We start from the raw sequence: 17,418 nt of genomic DNA, 5'->3' as shown, positions 1-17,418 counted from the left end.
CTAATAACAATGTTTCGTGGATTAGCGTAGGGACAGTCAAAACCCACAGTAGGACAGGACTATAAATCAAAACGCGCTTGCGGTCAAAGTCAAGCTAATATTTCCAGGTTTAGCTGACTTTTTGACCTGTTGAATGGAGCTAGTAATAGATATGTTAAGATTTCGGCATCCCCGGCTGTAACCAACAGGACGATGCTATTCTGTTTGATGGTTTGAACTATCAGGCGTACAAGTTTTATTCTAATATTCGTCCTTTATATCGTCATTATTGCAACAAGAAATGTTCTTTTTTACGCAGTGAAGTTGAAACATCACATGACTCACCAAAAACACGAGGGCTGAGCGTAAAGTTTCAGAACAAATGCAATATCTTCTAAACAAAGCAATCCAACGTTTTTTACGTCAAAATGGCAGACTAGTACGATTTCGAACAGTTGTTGTTGTTGTGGGGTTTAACGCCATTTTTCAGCACGATAGGCTATACATGGCGGCCAGTATTAATGGTGGAGGAAGAACCCGGAAAACCCCGGAAAGAACCACCGACCCACGAGAAGCTACTGGCAAGCTTTCTCACATGCCCACATTGGCTGAATTTTAGACTCGAACCGCCGCAGACAGAGGTGAGATGGCAGTGATCCGTAACGAAGAGCGCTTTAGACCACTCGGCCGCTCGGGGCCCCGATTTCGAACAGAGATTGATGATAAAATGTATGCCAAATGAGGAAAACCCTTTAAACGGATACAATTATGTTTATAAACCTGATCCACTTTGCACAGCCTAGTATAAGTAGATTAGTGAAAAGTTCAGGAGGCTGTTCATTTACGAGAAGGTATGCCAAGGATATCTCTTTCAGAAGAAGTAGTCACTTATGTACATGTGAATGGTGTTAGACCTATTACTGCCCGAGAGGTAGCAGACAAACTTGTTCTTTCATACCGACGTGCTGAAGAACTTCTGACCAAGGAATTAGAAATACACAAGGTTTGTTCCCGCTGTGTGTCCAGATGAGGAACAACTGAACTAAGGGTGGAGGATCTTCAGGGAGTTATTATAGAGATACAAGGTAGAAGGCTATACATTCTTAAATAAGGTCTTTACATGTGATAAAACGTTTTAAATACACTAGTTGGAATCCTAGTGTAAGAGATTAAGGAATAAGTGGAAGCACACTAGGGCGCTATCAACTACAAAGGCATGTATTTTCCAAAAGTTGCAGACCAAACAACAGCTTGTCTCCGAACCCAAATCATCCACTGAACGTACCACATTTAGCTCCTTCCGACTTTTTAACTCCATAGCTCCTTACTTTATTGCAAAATTGAATTATTCGTTACGGAGAAACAATTACGAAAGCACACAAGAACTAATGAATGCAATCATCAGGTAGCTACTAATGCTGTCGCGTGTCGGGCTGTTGCACGTGTTCATGACTTGATTGACAAGATGGAAGAAATGCATTTTAACTCGAATGAAGTTACATTGTGGATGACTACTAACAGTACCGTAAAGAGCTGAATAATGTCTTCTAATTATATGTATGTATGTATGTATGTATGTATGTATGTATGTATGTATGTATGTATTTATGTAATAATAATAATAATAATAATAATGACTTTGTATAGCGCCTAATCTTTAGATGCTCAAAGCGCTTTGCAACATTAGACAACACTTATAACATATGAAACATATATTATGACATGATTACAAATAACAAACACCATGTAATTAGAAAACATAAAAAACATGCGGAAAATATTTAAGGTAGGAAACATTATTAGGTCTTTAAGTTTGTTCTTGTTGTCGAAATAAGTGAGTTTTAAGGGCATTCTTGAATGGAATCACTGTGTCTTTGTGTTTAAGTTTAATGGGCAATTTATTCCACGTTCCTGGGTCCTGTGATGCAACAGAACGTTGGCCATATGACTTCGTTTTCATAGTGGGAATAATGAGTATACGATTGTCAGACGAGGAGCGTAAGTATCTTGATGGTGTGTACGCATAGGTGAGGTCGGATAGGTATGTTGGACTGGAGTCAGTGAAATGTAGCACAGAGAACAAATTTTGTGTTTGATTCTGGATCGAATGGATAGCCAGTGCAGGGTACAGAGCAGCGGGGAGATGTGCTCTGATCGTGGTACTCTAAGGATGATCCGAGCAGCTGTGTTTTGAACTTTTTGAAGTTTCTGGAGTAGATATTGAGATGAACCAGACAGAATTTAGTTATAATAGTCCAGTCTTGAAAATACTAATGAACACACAATTATTTTAGTGGCATCAACTGAAAGATATTTGCGAATGGAGCTGATGCGTATCAGTGCAAGATATGCAGCCTTGCATATATTCATGACATGTTGGTACAATGTGAGGGTACTGACCAGAGTAACACCTAGGTTTTGTACTGACTGTGTGAATGAGAAAGTCGTTGTGTTGTAATCAGAATGACCTCAGCTTTATCATCAATCATCTGCAGCTTGTTACATGTCATCCATGATTTCACATCAGAAATGCACCTCTCTACACCTTGGATGGTAGCATCAACTTCAGTTGGGTGGCTAGATTTGTATATTTGGGTGTCATCAGCGTACAATTGGTGTGACACTGGATGATGATCTATGATACTTGAGAGCGGTTGAGTGTATAGAATGAAGAACAGGTCCAAGAACAGACCCCTGTGGAACGCCACAACATAGATTAAATGGGCTGGAGTGTATTCCATTTGCAGACACAACGTGTGTTCTGTTGACCAAGTAGGACTTGAACCACAGTAAGGCTGTATCATGAATGCTAAATACATGATGGAGACGGTGAAGTAATATATCATGGTATATTGTGTCAAATGCTGCAGACAAATCAAGGATTGTGAGGACTGTAATCTTTCCGCTATCCAACGCAAAGAGAATGTCATTAACTACTTTTAGAAGAGTAGTTTCAGTACTGTGGCAAGGGCGATATGCAGTTTGTACATTGCTAAGAAGACTGTTTGAATTCAGATGAGGTACAAGCTGGGATAGAACAACATTTTGTAAGATTTTTTTATATGAATGGGAGATTAGAAACTGGGTGGTAGTTCTTTAAATCGTTATGGTCTAGTGTTGGTTTCTTCAGTAGAGGCTTTACAATGGCAGTTTTGAAAAATAATGGGAATTCCCCGGATGAGAGAGAGGTATTAATAGCATCAGTTAGTGAAGGCACTCAAGCAGAAGTGATGTTGGAATTGGACCAAGTCACATGACTTTGGTGCATTCTTCATCAGGATTGTACGTACGAAATCCATAGAGACAGGTTCAAATGCTGCTAATGGTTGCCGCTGAATTCTGTATCCCAACTGTATGGTGACGATGAGTCAATTGAAATTGTGTTGTCAAGCTTATCTCTAATAGTTTGTACTTTGTCACGGAAGAAATTTGCAAACCAAACAGATCCGGAAGGTCGTCTGGAGAGAAGGCGGTTGGAAGTGGTGTGCATTTGTTCCTTGACATTAGCCTGTTAGTAATCTCGAAGAACTCTTTGCAGCTTGATCTTAGTACTGTAGTGGACTGATTTCGCTGCATGGACTATATTTGTGACATTCTTCTTAGCGGCTTCATATATTTGCTTATGAATAATGAGTCAGGTGGAAAGCCAAAGCCTCTCAGCTTTACGTCGGTCTCTTTTAGTAGTGCCAAGCTGGTCCCTAACACTGCTATACCATTGAAAACTCTTTTGAATTGATACTCTGCATTTGGCGGCTGGGCATGTTTGTCGAGCAATGAACGCAGGCAGTTATCAAGTTGTTCTGCTGTAGAAAGTAAGCAAGTTGTTAGGTTTGCTTTGATGCCATGGATTAGTTTGGTTATATTTATAATACGGAGGTTTCTCTTAGTAGCAGATAAAGGTGGAGGGTTAGGGACTGATACGTCAAAATGGAATATGGAATGGCGGGGGAACGACTTGATGGAGTAACCAGTGGGTGTTACATCCGCGCACTTTGGCTCATCACCTAATGTTTTTAGCCATGTTTCTGCCAGAAAAAAGACGTCGATATTCTGGTCGTTGATAAAATTAACTATTTCTGTGCGCTTTTTCGGTGGTCCTACTGATTGGGCATTGAATGATGCAATACACAGAGGTGTCTCTTGGATAGTTGACACAAAGGTTGACGATTTAACATGGATTTGAATTAGGTTATCTAAATTAACGGTCGAATTTTTAAATTGCTTAGCCGGAAAGGGCATAAGGGAGATAACTGGAATTATTCTTCCTGTTCTGCGCCGGCTAGCTTTGAAACAACGTTCATTTTTTCGCTTCTTTTACATTTAAGTAATGTATGGAATTTTCAGACTAAAGAATTTCGATTAAGGTCGTCACTTTAAAATCTGATTGCTCTAAAGCGTACACCCTAATTTATTCTGCTCAATCGTAGGCGGCGGTCCCAAATTTTTCCCTTACACATATTTCCTTTCATCAGGTATAGACAGCTCGGAATCTGTGAAATACAGTGCGTGACAGTTTCCCTTTGAAAAAATGATAAGTGGACATAGGTTTCTACCAAGCCGTTAGGGTTGGTAGCTGAAATGTTTACTTTCTAAGGACTGTGTTAAGATACCCCTGGTCAATTTCACTGTGTTGGAATTATGTCCCTTTGAAGTTTACACTGACCTGGCGGTGATGAACGAAGAAAGGTCGAAGCGATCCTTCACAGAGATTTTTCTGTCTTAAATGCGATAAAATTTTAATGCTAAATGCATTCAACTTTAAGGCTCAATACAATTCAAAATTCGACACTTTACAGCTATTTACTGTGACCGTAGGCTCCTCGTAATGGTTGTCACATGACTCTCCGCTGCCTTTGCTCGTGTACAAGTGAACTATGGATGAGCCCTTCTGTTCCTGGGTATAGTTCACGGAGTTCACGTTGACTGGAAGGGTTCAGTTAGGTTTTGTGCCATATGTAAGACTACGTAGTTATAGACTTATGCTGGAATAGCATCTTATCAAGGTATGTTACTATGTGATGGCAGGTAACTTGTTTTCTCAGTTTCAGTCAGTTTTGGAAGATCGCCAATTGTTATGTTGATTTGGACTTGGGGCAGTCTATCATTGGTCTCCTCGCTGATAGATAATTGTTGATTGAGAATGTTGTTGAAACGTTTTGCCCATCTGCCTACATTTGCTGAATATTGTATTTTTCAGTGAGCAGAGTTGTGTTGTCAGCACTTAGTATTGGCTGTGTTCCTGATGTCTGTTGTCCGTAGTTTGTCTTTAAGGTGTCATTAAATTCTTATCTTACTTGTCTGCGTTGAATTTAATCTCATCTGCTTTGTCGCTCTCCTATGAGTCTTGCAGCTCCCTGAGTTTGTATGTTACAGTCCTCTTGATGAGGCGGCCTTCTTAGATGGTGAAGTGATGTCCTCTAAAAAGCCCTTTCATAGCTGATGTTACTCATTCAGTGGTGACTGTATTGCAGCATTGTTCTCATCAAACCAGTCTTGATGTTTACGTGTGGTTTCGGAGCATATATCTTTTTTCTAATATGAGGATTATATATTTGTAATGGCATACCTGTAATCGTTTAAAGGGACCTTTGCCCCATCATTTCGTTTCCATTAAATCATTGGTCTTCTGACGTGTATCTCAGAATGGATGTTCCTAGCCAAAGCTTCCGAATACGAATGATTATTTGACAAGTATAAAAAAAAATTAAAACTATTTAATATTTATTTTATTTATAATATATCACGCAAGACTTTTCGTTATTTTTAGAATTAATTATATGAGGCATTTGCATTTTTCGATTTTAAATTTAAATTGTATTGATCAACTTTTTACCTTCAACTTATCGGATAAGTTTGGTATCAAATTATTTGTTTACAATAGTAATAAAGACTGCTTTGATTACCCAGTCAGACGATATCATTATTTCAGTTCCTCCCGAGATTGCGCTTCCAACACTACGTATAGGACAATATCGTGGGAGGGAGACCATTTTAGACTGTGAGATAACAGCCTATCCACACGGCGTCATGTACTGGATGAAGGATGGAATTGTCTTGAATTTCGTGAACGAAGAGAAATATCGAATAGAACTGTATAGCGGAAATGACGACAGCGAAAGAAAAACATTAAGTCTCAGGGTGAATAACATAACGAACATCGATTACGGAGAATACACGTGCTTTGCAAAAAATTACCTTGGGCAGGATCAGGAGTCCATGATCTTATATGGTATTACTTCACTGATTATATTAATTTATATGTAAATTGAAATTAAAACACACGCACACAAAAACACTTTCCTTCATAGATTGTAAAGAGGAGCATAAACATTTTGAATATCTCAAGTATGAGATTTTTTTGAAGAAACCAGGAGAAAAGAACACTGATTTTTTTTGCTTGTTTATATTACGTTTTAATAACTAAGCATTAAGTTGTTTTAAAATTCAAAACTTTCAAATTAAACATGAAATGGGTAATAAATGGAGATGACAATACATGTAATAAATGGAGATGACAATACATGTAATAAATGGAGATGGCAATACATGTTAGGTAAACAAAATTGATGTAGTAGAATGAAAGCTAGGCCCTAGTAGTAACAACACAGGAGTCCATGATCTTATACGGTGAGTATTACTCATGGTATATCGAAATCAATGCAGTGTTTCAATTTATCTTTCAAGACAATTAAAATCAATATCAGTCATGATATAGTGATTGAATCAAGCTTTTCTAAGATGGTTGTGCAACTAGGTGCGTCACAAAGTCATTTTTTTAATTAATTTCCGACCATTCTAAGTGCCCTCGTAAATCTGCAGGAATGTAGAATATACCTAAGACACCTGATGTTTGTCATAAAATGCGACTTGTTCAGGTAGGAGCCAAGGTGGATCAGTTCTTGGTGTTCAGATCTTGCAACCAAAAGTTTGCAGGTTTGAATCCTGCCATTGGTCAACCAGGGCCATCTATCGTGCTTAATCCGTTTCCACAGCGCTTTTGATTGATTCTGTAGTAATTAAAAAACCCAAACCAAACCATTTCAGGCAAGATTATTTTGTAACTGCAGCTTTTATGTTACTGCAATACCTTCTTTTGCCACGACAGTCAGTACAAAGAAACGTTCCCTAATTTTCAGATTATTCCACCCATGACGTTAAGGTTGAAAGAACAACGTCTGCACTGCGGCGGACTTTCAGTGTTGTTACCAAAAGCAACGTTGTTCAACCGTTCCAGGATTATGAATGGAAACCGAGTGGAGAAGAGAATCATTCACTAGAGGGCAACATAATTAAGGGTAAGACATCATTGTCCTCAGGTCACCTCACGACGTTTCTCACCATTGCGAAAAAGAAATCTAGTTGCTTTATTAACGATACTTTTCTTATGTCAGTCTGGTTGTCTTGGGAGAGCCTCGTGGTGGTGGTGGTGGGGGAGGGACAAGCAATGTAACCCTTCGACTGGGATTTCCTTGTCTCGGTGCAAATCCCAGCATATATTATATCAGTCTCTGAAGGTTCTTTGTTCCGGGGTCGATCTGTTCGTCTGTGCGTTGACAAATAAAATAGTTCATACAATTTACTGCACTACCACGCCTATATGTTTGCAAACATTTTAAGAATTTGTGCACATATCTACCTGAAAATGTCAGCACTGTACATTTTAAGTATTTGTTGGATGTTCGATAATTTTTGTCTATTAAATTGTTTCTCCAAAACCCTAGAGCTGGTACTAAAACCGCCATAAGTTTTCACTCAGACCACTGGTATGACATACTGATAAATGAATTTACATATCAGTCCACTTTATTCTTTTTAAGATATTTAAGTATATTTAATGAAATATAAACGAGGTAGCTTTCAAATGACATTGTGGAATAAATAGCCAGAAACTCCATTTGCATAATGTCACATCTTTCATAGCCAAAATATCAATCATCACTTTCCTTATCTAGCATATGCCAGGAACAGTTCTAATTAACTTATCTTTTTACTAGGTTTAAATTCTGCTTAGTTCAGAAAATTATATTTTCTTATACTACTGTGGTATTTTTTCAAATAATCAATTATTAGGACATATAACAACAACCGTTATATACTTTTAGGTAGGTGATCCCTTTATATGCAGTATATGGTCTTCCTTGGAAAATTAGAAAGTTTCTTTCTGCTGCTGCCATCTTAAACTTCTGATGAGATGTTCGATTATAATAACGTTATTTCACATTGTAAACATGTTCCTCTCCTTCCCAGTGTTTTATTAGACCTAAATTTTTTCACTTTGCTGACACCTTCACTGAGTAACCAATTTTCGTAGTATATTCCTAGCTAATACTGCTTGTAAAAATTAATTTAACCTAGTTTTACAGTTTTCCAAGGGTAAATATCGTATGCTTTTACCTTTAAGTTAGTGTGTTTTCCTTAAACGAGAAAGGCATTTCATATCAATAAAAACATTTTTACCCGGATTTTAACTTAAAGATCAATTGGTAATCCGTCTCAATCTGACATTACACTTGTTTATTGTGAGTGACTTGGGTAATTGTTAAGAAGAGCAGCTAGTCATTACTATTTTTTTTATTGATTTCATGTGGAGAAAAAATATCAAATTAAACGTATTTTACGAAAATAAACTTGTCAGGAATAATCATTAGTAAGCTATATTGTTTTTATACTACAGCATATGTGACCAATGTAAATAAAATGCGAATGTATGTTGTCATTAAATATATTTACAATCTATCATCGCCTACACAAACACTTGCAATGGATACCACAAAGCTAATTTTATTCACAGTTGGATGATTGCTGCTACTTGATAACCGTGTGTACTCACTTATAAGACGAGACATCTGGAAACTACACAGACCCAGAACTGCTGTTGCAAGCATAATACGCTCTAAGATATGGGTCTATGCAGTTTATTCGGAATATTTAGTAGAATTAACAACATAGACCCGAATCTGGTGCATTATGCAATTGCAGATCAGGGTATATGTTGTTTGCAGATGGGCTAAACTTATAAGCGATTATGTACGGTGTAAAAAAAATTAGGCGGCTATTTGTTACTTTTTTAAAATTTCATCACTTATTTCATTGCGATTCTTTTTAAGTTATTGTCTGTTTTGTGCATGTGATATGTGAACTTATTAAATTGGCCTTGCACCAATATGCTCATTTGCATTCTGTTTCCTGTATTTTTCAGGCGCCGATAAGACATACGAAAGTAGCAATGCAGTTCAACCCATTCAAGGAAAAAACATCTTCATACGTCTTTATGTCTGCTTGACTTTAACTATTTTGTCGTTGGAAAGAATGAGTTAGCATTCTTTTTTTCTTGGGGTGGGGGAGGAGATCAGTCTTTGCAGTTTTAAATATTTTTTAATAGAATCCATTTTCGGAATAGTGCATTTTTTTATCAGTTCTGTTAATATGAAGAACTAAAAACAAGAGTTTTATGTCTTCCATTTAAACCAAATGGAACATAACGCATATGGGGAAAATAGTACCATATATTCGAAAATGAAAAACATGCATCGAATATATCACCAAATTATGTCTTCAAGTATTGGTTAACATTTTTAATGCAAAAAAAAAAAATCGTGAAAATTCCTAATGACTATTATCTAGCATAATTTTGGTCTTGAAGAAAAATAATTTTCCCATAAAGGTCAAGGATGTTCTTTTTCACACAAAAAAGTTATTTAGTTATTCCACTTTAGTGCGACAGACTGAGGTAGCATTGATCAAATGATGTCACATCTTCTGCCTACAGTAAATCATTTGTGGGATACAATGAAGCTTAATATATAGTTCAACATTAATTGCTACAATACCGTATGTACTCGCTGATCAGTCGAGTTCAACTGCAAACAACAAAGATCCTGATCTGCTGTATCATGATGCGCCTGAAGATCAGGGTCTGTGTTATTGTTGTACTGATTACTCCAAACAAACTGTACAGATCAAGATCTGCTGGCGCATTATGCAGATACGGGTCTGCAGTTGGACTCGTCCGATAAGCGAGTACATATGGTATGTATATTCAACATACAAGATCAAAATTTAACATAAACTATGCCGTATAAAATATATACTACCTCTTCTGCATCAAGGTAGTAATTTAAAATAAACATTGTAATGATCTGAGTATGCGAAAAACAGTGTCCACTTTATTCATTAACTGGGTGGTATGTCTTTGAAGTCTTTATATGTAGTTACTGTCATTTCTGTTAATGATGTGATATAAGAATTGCGTTTTTCCTGGAATGAAGAACTGAGTGTTCTTAAGTTAATGGGTGTGCTGAAACGAATATTCATTGGAAAACCCTGACTGATAACAATACCCTTTATACCACAATATACCATTACCGATACTTTTGATGATAACAGTTCAATTACAGATTACATTGTTGGATTTTGGAAACAGTCCAGCGGGACATTTAGAATGGTAAGGTTGGATGAACTAATCAGTTATATAGAATAAGCTATAATATTTGCGAAGAAACCGTCTACATGTATATTATACGATAGAATGTCTGATTGTATCCAAGGAAGGAATGCGATGACATCCTGACAGAGAGAAACATGGTATCCAAGAAAGGAATGCGATGACATCCTGACACATGTAAACATGGTATCCAAGGAACAAATGTGATGACATCCTGACAGAGAGAAACGTGGTATCCAAGGAAAGAATGCGATGACATCCTGACAAATAGAAACATGGTATCCAAGAAAGGAATGCGATGACATCCTGACAAATAGAAACATGGTATCCAAGGAAGAAATGCGATGACATCCTGACAAATAGAAACATGCTATCCAAGGAGCGAATGCGAAGACATCCTGACAAATAGAAACATGATATCCAAGGAAGGAATGCGATGACATCCTGACAAATAGAAACATACAGCACCTATGTAAGAGTATGCCCTGCAAATGGCAGAATCGAAGATTTCAAGAAAACTTGTCGTCGAGTAAGCACATGTCTGTGGCCATCCAATCTTATCAAAGATTTCATGGAGACTTTGTGTTCGAGTGCATAGGTATGTGGCCAGCCAATCATACCAAAGATTTCATGGAGACTTTGTGTTCGAGTGCATAGGTATGTGGCCAGCCAATCATACCAAAGATTTCATGGAGACTTTGTGTTCGAGTGCACAGGCATGTGGCCAGCCAATCATACCAAAGATTTCATGGAGACTTTGCGTTCGAGTGCATAGGTATGTGGCCAGCCAATCAAACCAAAGATTTCATGGAGACTTTGTGTTCGAGTGCACAGGCATGTGGCCAGCCAATCATACCAAAGATTTCATGGAGACTTTGTGTTCGAGTGCATAGGCATGTGGCCAGCCAATCATACCAAAGATTTCATGGAGACTTTGTGTTCGAGTGCATAGGTATGTGGCAGCCAATCATATCAAAGAGTAGTTTGCAGACAAACCAAGGCACAACGACCGTGCATCTTGTCATGTACAGAATAACTGTATATACTGCACCTAGTATAATTTTAATAAAAATGCAAACAGTGCAAGTACATGTTCGTTAGAGTTTCCTATCCAGACATATCTAGACATGCCGATATGAAGCTGTCGTGTGACGATGGAAGTAATCTGCGAGGAAATAAAATACATATACACATATATCCTGCACACTTTTGTTTTAATGTATTTAATGAAAGAAAACGTTTTACCTATTTCGTTTATTTTATTATGTTTAACATCCAAAACAGATAAATCAATTGTTTTTGTTGACCAGTAAAAACAATGTACCATTTGTTTCAAATATTTAGATGTTAACAAAATATATGATATGTATTAATTTATTGCATTATATTCCGTTGTTGTTCGATTTAACATTATAGTATTCATAAAAAGTGCGGTACAGATGATTATTATTTTGATAGGAGCAACATGCGTGTAAGAATCGTCGTTGACAAAATATCAATTTAAAAAGTCCTTTTCATATGTATGTATGTCTGTCTGTATGTATGTATGTCTGTCTGTCTGTCTGTATGTATGTATGTCTGTCTGTCTGTCTGTCTGTATGTATGTATGTATGTATGTATGTTATTTAACTTTATTTTTCTGTACAAAAATTTATATTTAAGTTATGTTTAATTTTGGGGGGAATTATGAACCACACGCAAATCTACATTTTCGTTTCTTATATATCAGTCTAACCGTAGTCCAATTAAATCCTCAATGAACAATCAATATTTGTAAGTTGGGGGTATTTTTTCTTTATTGGAGGAACCTGATCTATCAGTGGAATGTAAAGTTGGGTCAAAATCTTATATGAACATCGTTAATTACTGAATTTGATTCATTTGGATCATTATTTTGATTTGTGATATTACTGTGTATATGCCATTAGTTATGGACCAGTCCAATCTGCTGGATTTTGACTGCTCATTAAATAGTAATAAATAATTTATTTTAAAAATTAATGTAGTTTCAGCGTTTTGGTGTTACATAGGTTGTTCTTACTCTCACAGTCGAAAATATTTAAAGGAATGAAAATGTAAAATTACACGGAAATGAAAAGGTTGAAATTACAAGGACAATTGTAGCAACTAACCCAACGGCATTGTTTCACAAATAACAGCTATCATTTCAATTAATTATTTATTTAATTCTCTAGAAACCACATGAATTGTTTTTTTTTTACATCTTTCTACTTGAAGTTACGAGAGTTCTATACGAGAAAAGGAACCTTCCGACGTATTCTATGAATTTTAAGATGTTCATACACTGAGAGAGAACATTAATTAATATTTTAAATACATCTTGTTTCGTTGGAGAATCTCCTCTTATTTGAGAGATATTGAAAAAATGAGAACATTTCTTTCTCATTTGCGAAATCAAGACATCAGATACGACATGCCTTTATTAGCAAAGCATATCAGTCTTTGCATCTATATTTTCTGTAGTTACTTTTGTTTAATTTTTTCACTTTCAATTACTTTCATATGTATCAGGTCTATTTTGATGCATATCTATCTGTACTTTATATTATATCAGATCGGATTGGATACCTATCGATCTTGTATTTTAACAATTTCCAGGCGTCTAGAGGAATGTCTTGAATGGTAACATACCGGTACGCCAAGCAATCTTCTTAATTGCCTACTTCGAGGGATCACTTAGGCCCCTCTATATAACCACATCGATCATCTGTCATGTCGTTATGACAAGACGCTAGTCGATTATTGTCTACATAAGACTGTAAGAAGCCATATCTTTGGTAGTGTCTGCAATACCAATTTTTATTGACGCAATCCAGAGTGTAGCCGACATATGGATTTTGATTCAGAAGCCAGCAATTATCGATGGATAATTGACGATAGTCTCACCTTTCAGGTAAAATAACATGAAGGAATTTTGTGTCAGTTTTCGTTTCAGTTTAGTTGAGTTTATTAATGGACAACAGGCAGTCATTGTGTCAAGCTAAAATAGCTGCCCTAACTGTTTTCGTTAAAGATAATTTGAATTGTGATTGGAAGTAACTGGTAATTATATACTTGTTTAAAAATCCAGTCCAACTGCAAACAATGTACATCCTGATCTACCGTCGCATAATGCAGCAAAATGCATAGACCTGGATCTGCTGGCACTTTATGTGACGTCACATCTTGCTGTGTGTAGTTTGATAAAGCGAGTCTGTACAATATTTGCTTCAGATTTTATTTTCTCTTACTTCGAAGGATACTGATTCCATGAACATAACCTCGCCTTTCCTGAATGGAAGAGACACGAAACGTTTGGGAACAATTCTATAAATAATAAAGTCTTTATTTTATGATGATGACACAATTGGTACAAATCTTATTTTCCTTTTGGCCTTCAGTTATTTACATATGTAAAATCAAATGTACATGTACAATATATTAAATACTGCTTAACTCTCTTTTCACTTGGATTTGCAGTCGTGTATTAGGGAAAAAGCTTTGTTCATCTGAGAGAAGACGTTTAACCAACTGATTTTACAATTCGACGAAACTGAATTCAGTTTTTTTTTTAAAACAAATATATTGATCAAAATCTGCTAAGTTTTCACTAATTATGGCACAGTGCGAAAGATGCCTAAGTTTGCACTAAGTATAGCACAGTACGAAAGATGTCTAAGTTTGCACTAAGTATAGCACAGTGTGAAAGATGTCTAAGTTTGCACTAAGTACAGCACAGTGTGAAAGGTGTCTAAGTTTGCACTAAGTATAGCACAGTGTGAAAGATGTCTAAGTTTGCACTAAGTATAGCACAGTGTGAAAGATGCCTAAGTTTGCACTAAGTATAGCACAGTACGAAAGATGTCTAAGTTTGCACTAAGTATAGCACAGTGTGAAAGATGTCTAAGTTTGCACTAAGTACAGCACAGTGTGAAAGATGTCTAAGTTTGCACTAAGTATAGCACAGTGTGAAAGATGTCTAAGTTTGCACTAAGTATAGCACAGTGTGAAAGATGTCTAAGTTTGCACTAAGTATAGCACAGTGTGAAAGATGTCTAAGTTTGCACTAAGTATAGCACAGTGTGAAAGATGTCTAAGTTTGCACTAAGTATAGCACAGTGTGAAAGATGTCTAAGTTTGCACTAAGTATAGCACAGTGTGAAAGATGTCTAAGTTTTTGCACTTAGTATAAACGATTGTGCGTCAATGATGCAATATGCAGGTAAAACACGTTCGAGGAAAGTAGGTTGCTGCCATAAAACACCAAAACGAAACATTTAGAAGCGATTGTGGGTGCAATGATATGTCCAAAACTGTATTGCCATAAAACTAACCCATATTGCTTTACGTATTACAATACGGTAAAACTTAATGAAAACAATGACATAATCACTATAATATTTATTATTTGAAAAAAATACATCTCTAAGTGATGTTACCTTGTAAGACTTAAAATGCCACTGCACTGTTTGCTTTTTTCTTGGAGATAATTTCAATATAAAAAAATTCTTAAAATTATTATTGAGGACTGCACACTTATCAAAAAACATGAAAATTAAATCAGTATTTCACAAGAAAAAATCACGTTCGACCGCTGTTTATTTCATTGCTTTGCTCTTTTTTTATTCTTTAATCTAAAGTATCAATCATAAAAGCAGATGTTGCTTGCTTTGTTGTATGTACATTCCTGGAACTGGATTAATTAAACGTCAGTGGTTCACTGAAAAGTTTCACAAAAAGACAATAAAGAAAATTTTAAAAATTAATAGAAAGCACGTAATGCATTAGAAGATACCTGACTGTTATGAATTAAAATAGTCACGATGATATTTTATCACTCAGTGCATTGGCCATTGCAATAGGCATCCTCTGCGGTCATACAAGGCAGACTCATTGATAATGATTCCATTATTCAGAATAATCATCTACATCCATCCATGTCTGTAAGACTTTTACACAGCTCCTCTGAAACTTTTCCTCCACTTTTGAGTGTGTATCTTTAGATCATTACTGATATGACAGAATGTACTTCCTTATCACGTATATGAATAATTTTTGTACCAGACTGAGAACGGACAAAGGCATACTCTTGAGTACAAGAATTAAAACAAAGCTGTATTAATGCAACATCTGCGATTGATAGTAGCATCTGCATCCTTCTAATGATACCGTAAATCGAATCCTTCACACAAAGTAGTTTTCAAAAATAATAATCTGGTAGAAATTTATACAGACTTTATTAACTATACGTAAAAGCTGTGAAACAAATACCAACATAACTATTTTCTGTCATCGTTAAAAAGCGAACAACAGAAATCCTCATTCACACTGCTTAGACATGGTCTTTAATATATTTGTTTGGAGAGATGTTTTTATTCGATAATTCGATATTTTAATATACAATTCCACACTATTCATTTGCCAGTGTTCAATAGTGTATCTCTAACAAATATAATTGGTATCCTATTTGAACGACACGTGTCTCTAGTAGTAACATTCAACATGTTATAAAATGAAACTGCCCCCTGCTGATTATGAAAAAAACATTCCTGTAATTTCCGTACATCACGTTATTTGCATTGCATGAAAAGTAAATAGTTTGTTGATGCAGAGGTAGATACATTACCGGAATAAACTTTGAAGGATGTAATTTTATTTTAATACATGATGCGACATAGAATGACAGACTCTTACAATAGTGTTTTCATGCTTCTTTTGAATTAAATAGTAGAAAAGAGCTTGATCTATTCATGAGAACGAAACACATTCATAATATCTGAATGAAACCATCATTTTCGAAGATATACTTTATATATGTTCTGCCACATCTATCATCCACATCTGCATTAACCCGGATGACTTCGGTGCGTTTTTCTGTGTGATATAGCCATTGTTACAACGTGCATCAATTGCAGAAGGACTTTTTTAAATTTTGCTTTTTCTAATGATTATGCATGATTATGCTCTTTCTTCTCAGTGTTTTCAATCGATGCAGAAAATTAAGATTCAGCATTTAACTGTATAATCATCCAGAAACTGGATGATATTGCAATATGCTCATCGATTTCTATTAAAACTGAAAGCGGCAAATTGTTACAGTATACACATTTACTTTGGTTCTAGGTCGCTTGGTTACAAGCAAGCATTCTATGCCCTGACATGCATTTTCCTCCATGTATTCATCCTTAACACTTTATCGTCACCATCACTACTACTACTACTACTACTACGGCTTTCATCATGTATACCCCCAATGCATACACTATTTTTACTGCTGCTGATAGAACATTTATGAGAATCAATTTAATTTTTCCTGTGAACTCACTGCTAATGTTTCTGTGCAAGAAACACAAACATTGTTTTGGTATTTTCAAAGCTGTTGGAGCCCAAAAAGTCTTTAGTTCCAAACATCAAATCTCAAAATTTGTGTTTATATTCTCTTAGTATAACTGAAATATATTAGGATATACAGATGAACGGATAAAGTATAAAAAAGATAGTTTTTTCTCATACCGAATTGTATTACAGTATTTTTATCTGCAACTAAGCCAAACGTTGAATTTAGATCAAACAGTTCAAAACCAACACAACCCAATTTGTTTGTGCTGTATTTCAAAGCAGGTACTGGATGTACGAAGGAATGTAGATGATGGGTGCGTCTTTTGAGCTAGTAAATGCGGATTGGTGATTCACAAGTAGCTTTTGTCAGAACGTATTTCCATGAATAAGCATTGAAAGTTTGATAAATACACTGCATTCCGTCAGACAATCTTCTGACCATAGCCAGACAAACTTCTGAAGATATTGTAAGGCGGCTTGTAACAACGAACCGAAGTTCTAAGCAGTTCAATGGCATTAATTGAGTGGCCGCCGAGAAGAAGAATGGGAGAAATTTTACTTATATTTGCCCTGCTGTGGAATTAGTCTCGTTGGCCTTGTACGCATCGATGCTATTAAATGAGAGAAGTTTGAAAAGCAATGCTTTTAACTTATTT

At 36.0% G+C, this 17,418-nt stretch overlaps 1 protein-coding gene across 4 annotated transcripts in view; it reads left to right on the top strand.

Annotated features, from left to right (window-relative positions):
- Window positions 1-12,424, top strand: part of LOC149800636 (limbic system-associated membrane protein-like) — a 129,645-nt gene extending 117,221 nt beyond the window's left edge. For all 4 annotated transcript variants that reach the window (XM_089954646.1, XM_089954648.1, XM_089954645.1 and 1 more), the window contains 3 exons: window positions 5,909-6,208; window positions 7,116-7,274; window positions 9,179-12,424. In XM_089954646.1, the coding sequence (XP_089810772.1) occupies window positions 5,909-6,208; window positions 7,116-7,274; window positions 9,179-9,297 (578 nt within the window). In that variant the 3' untranslated portion in view covers window positions 9,298-12,424. The remainder of the gene's footprint in view (window positions 1-5,908; window positions 6,209-7,115; window positions 7,275-9,178) is intronic.
- The last annotated feature ends 4,994 nt before the right edge of the window (window positions 12,425-17,418 follow it).

Source organism: Sinohyriopsis cumingii, chromosome 4, assembly GCF_028554795.1.
Source record: "Sinohyriopsis cumingii isolate HCF-2022 chromosome 4, ASM2855479v2, whole genome shotgun sequence".
NCBI lineage: Eukaryota > Metazoa > Mollusca > Bivalvia > Unionida > Unionidae > Sinohyriopsis > Sinohyriopsis cumingii.
Note: the sequence above shows the minus strand (reverse complement) of the source record. Positions and strands in the feature narration are given on the sequence as shown.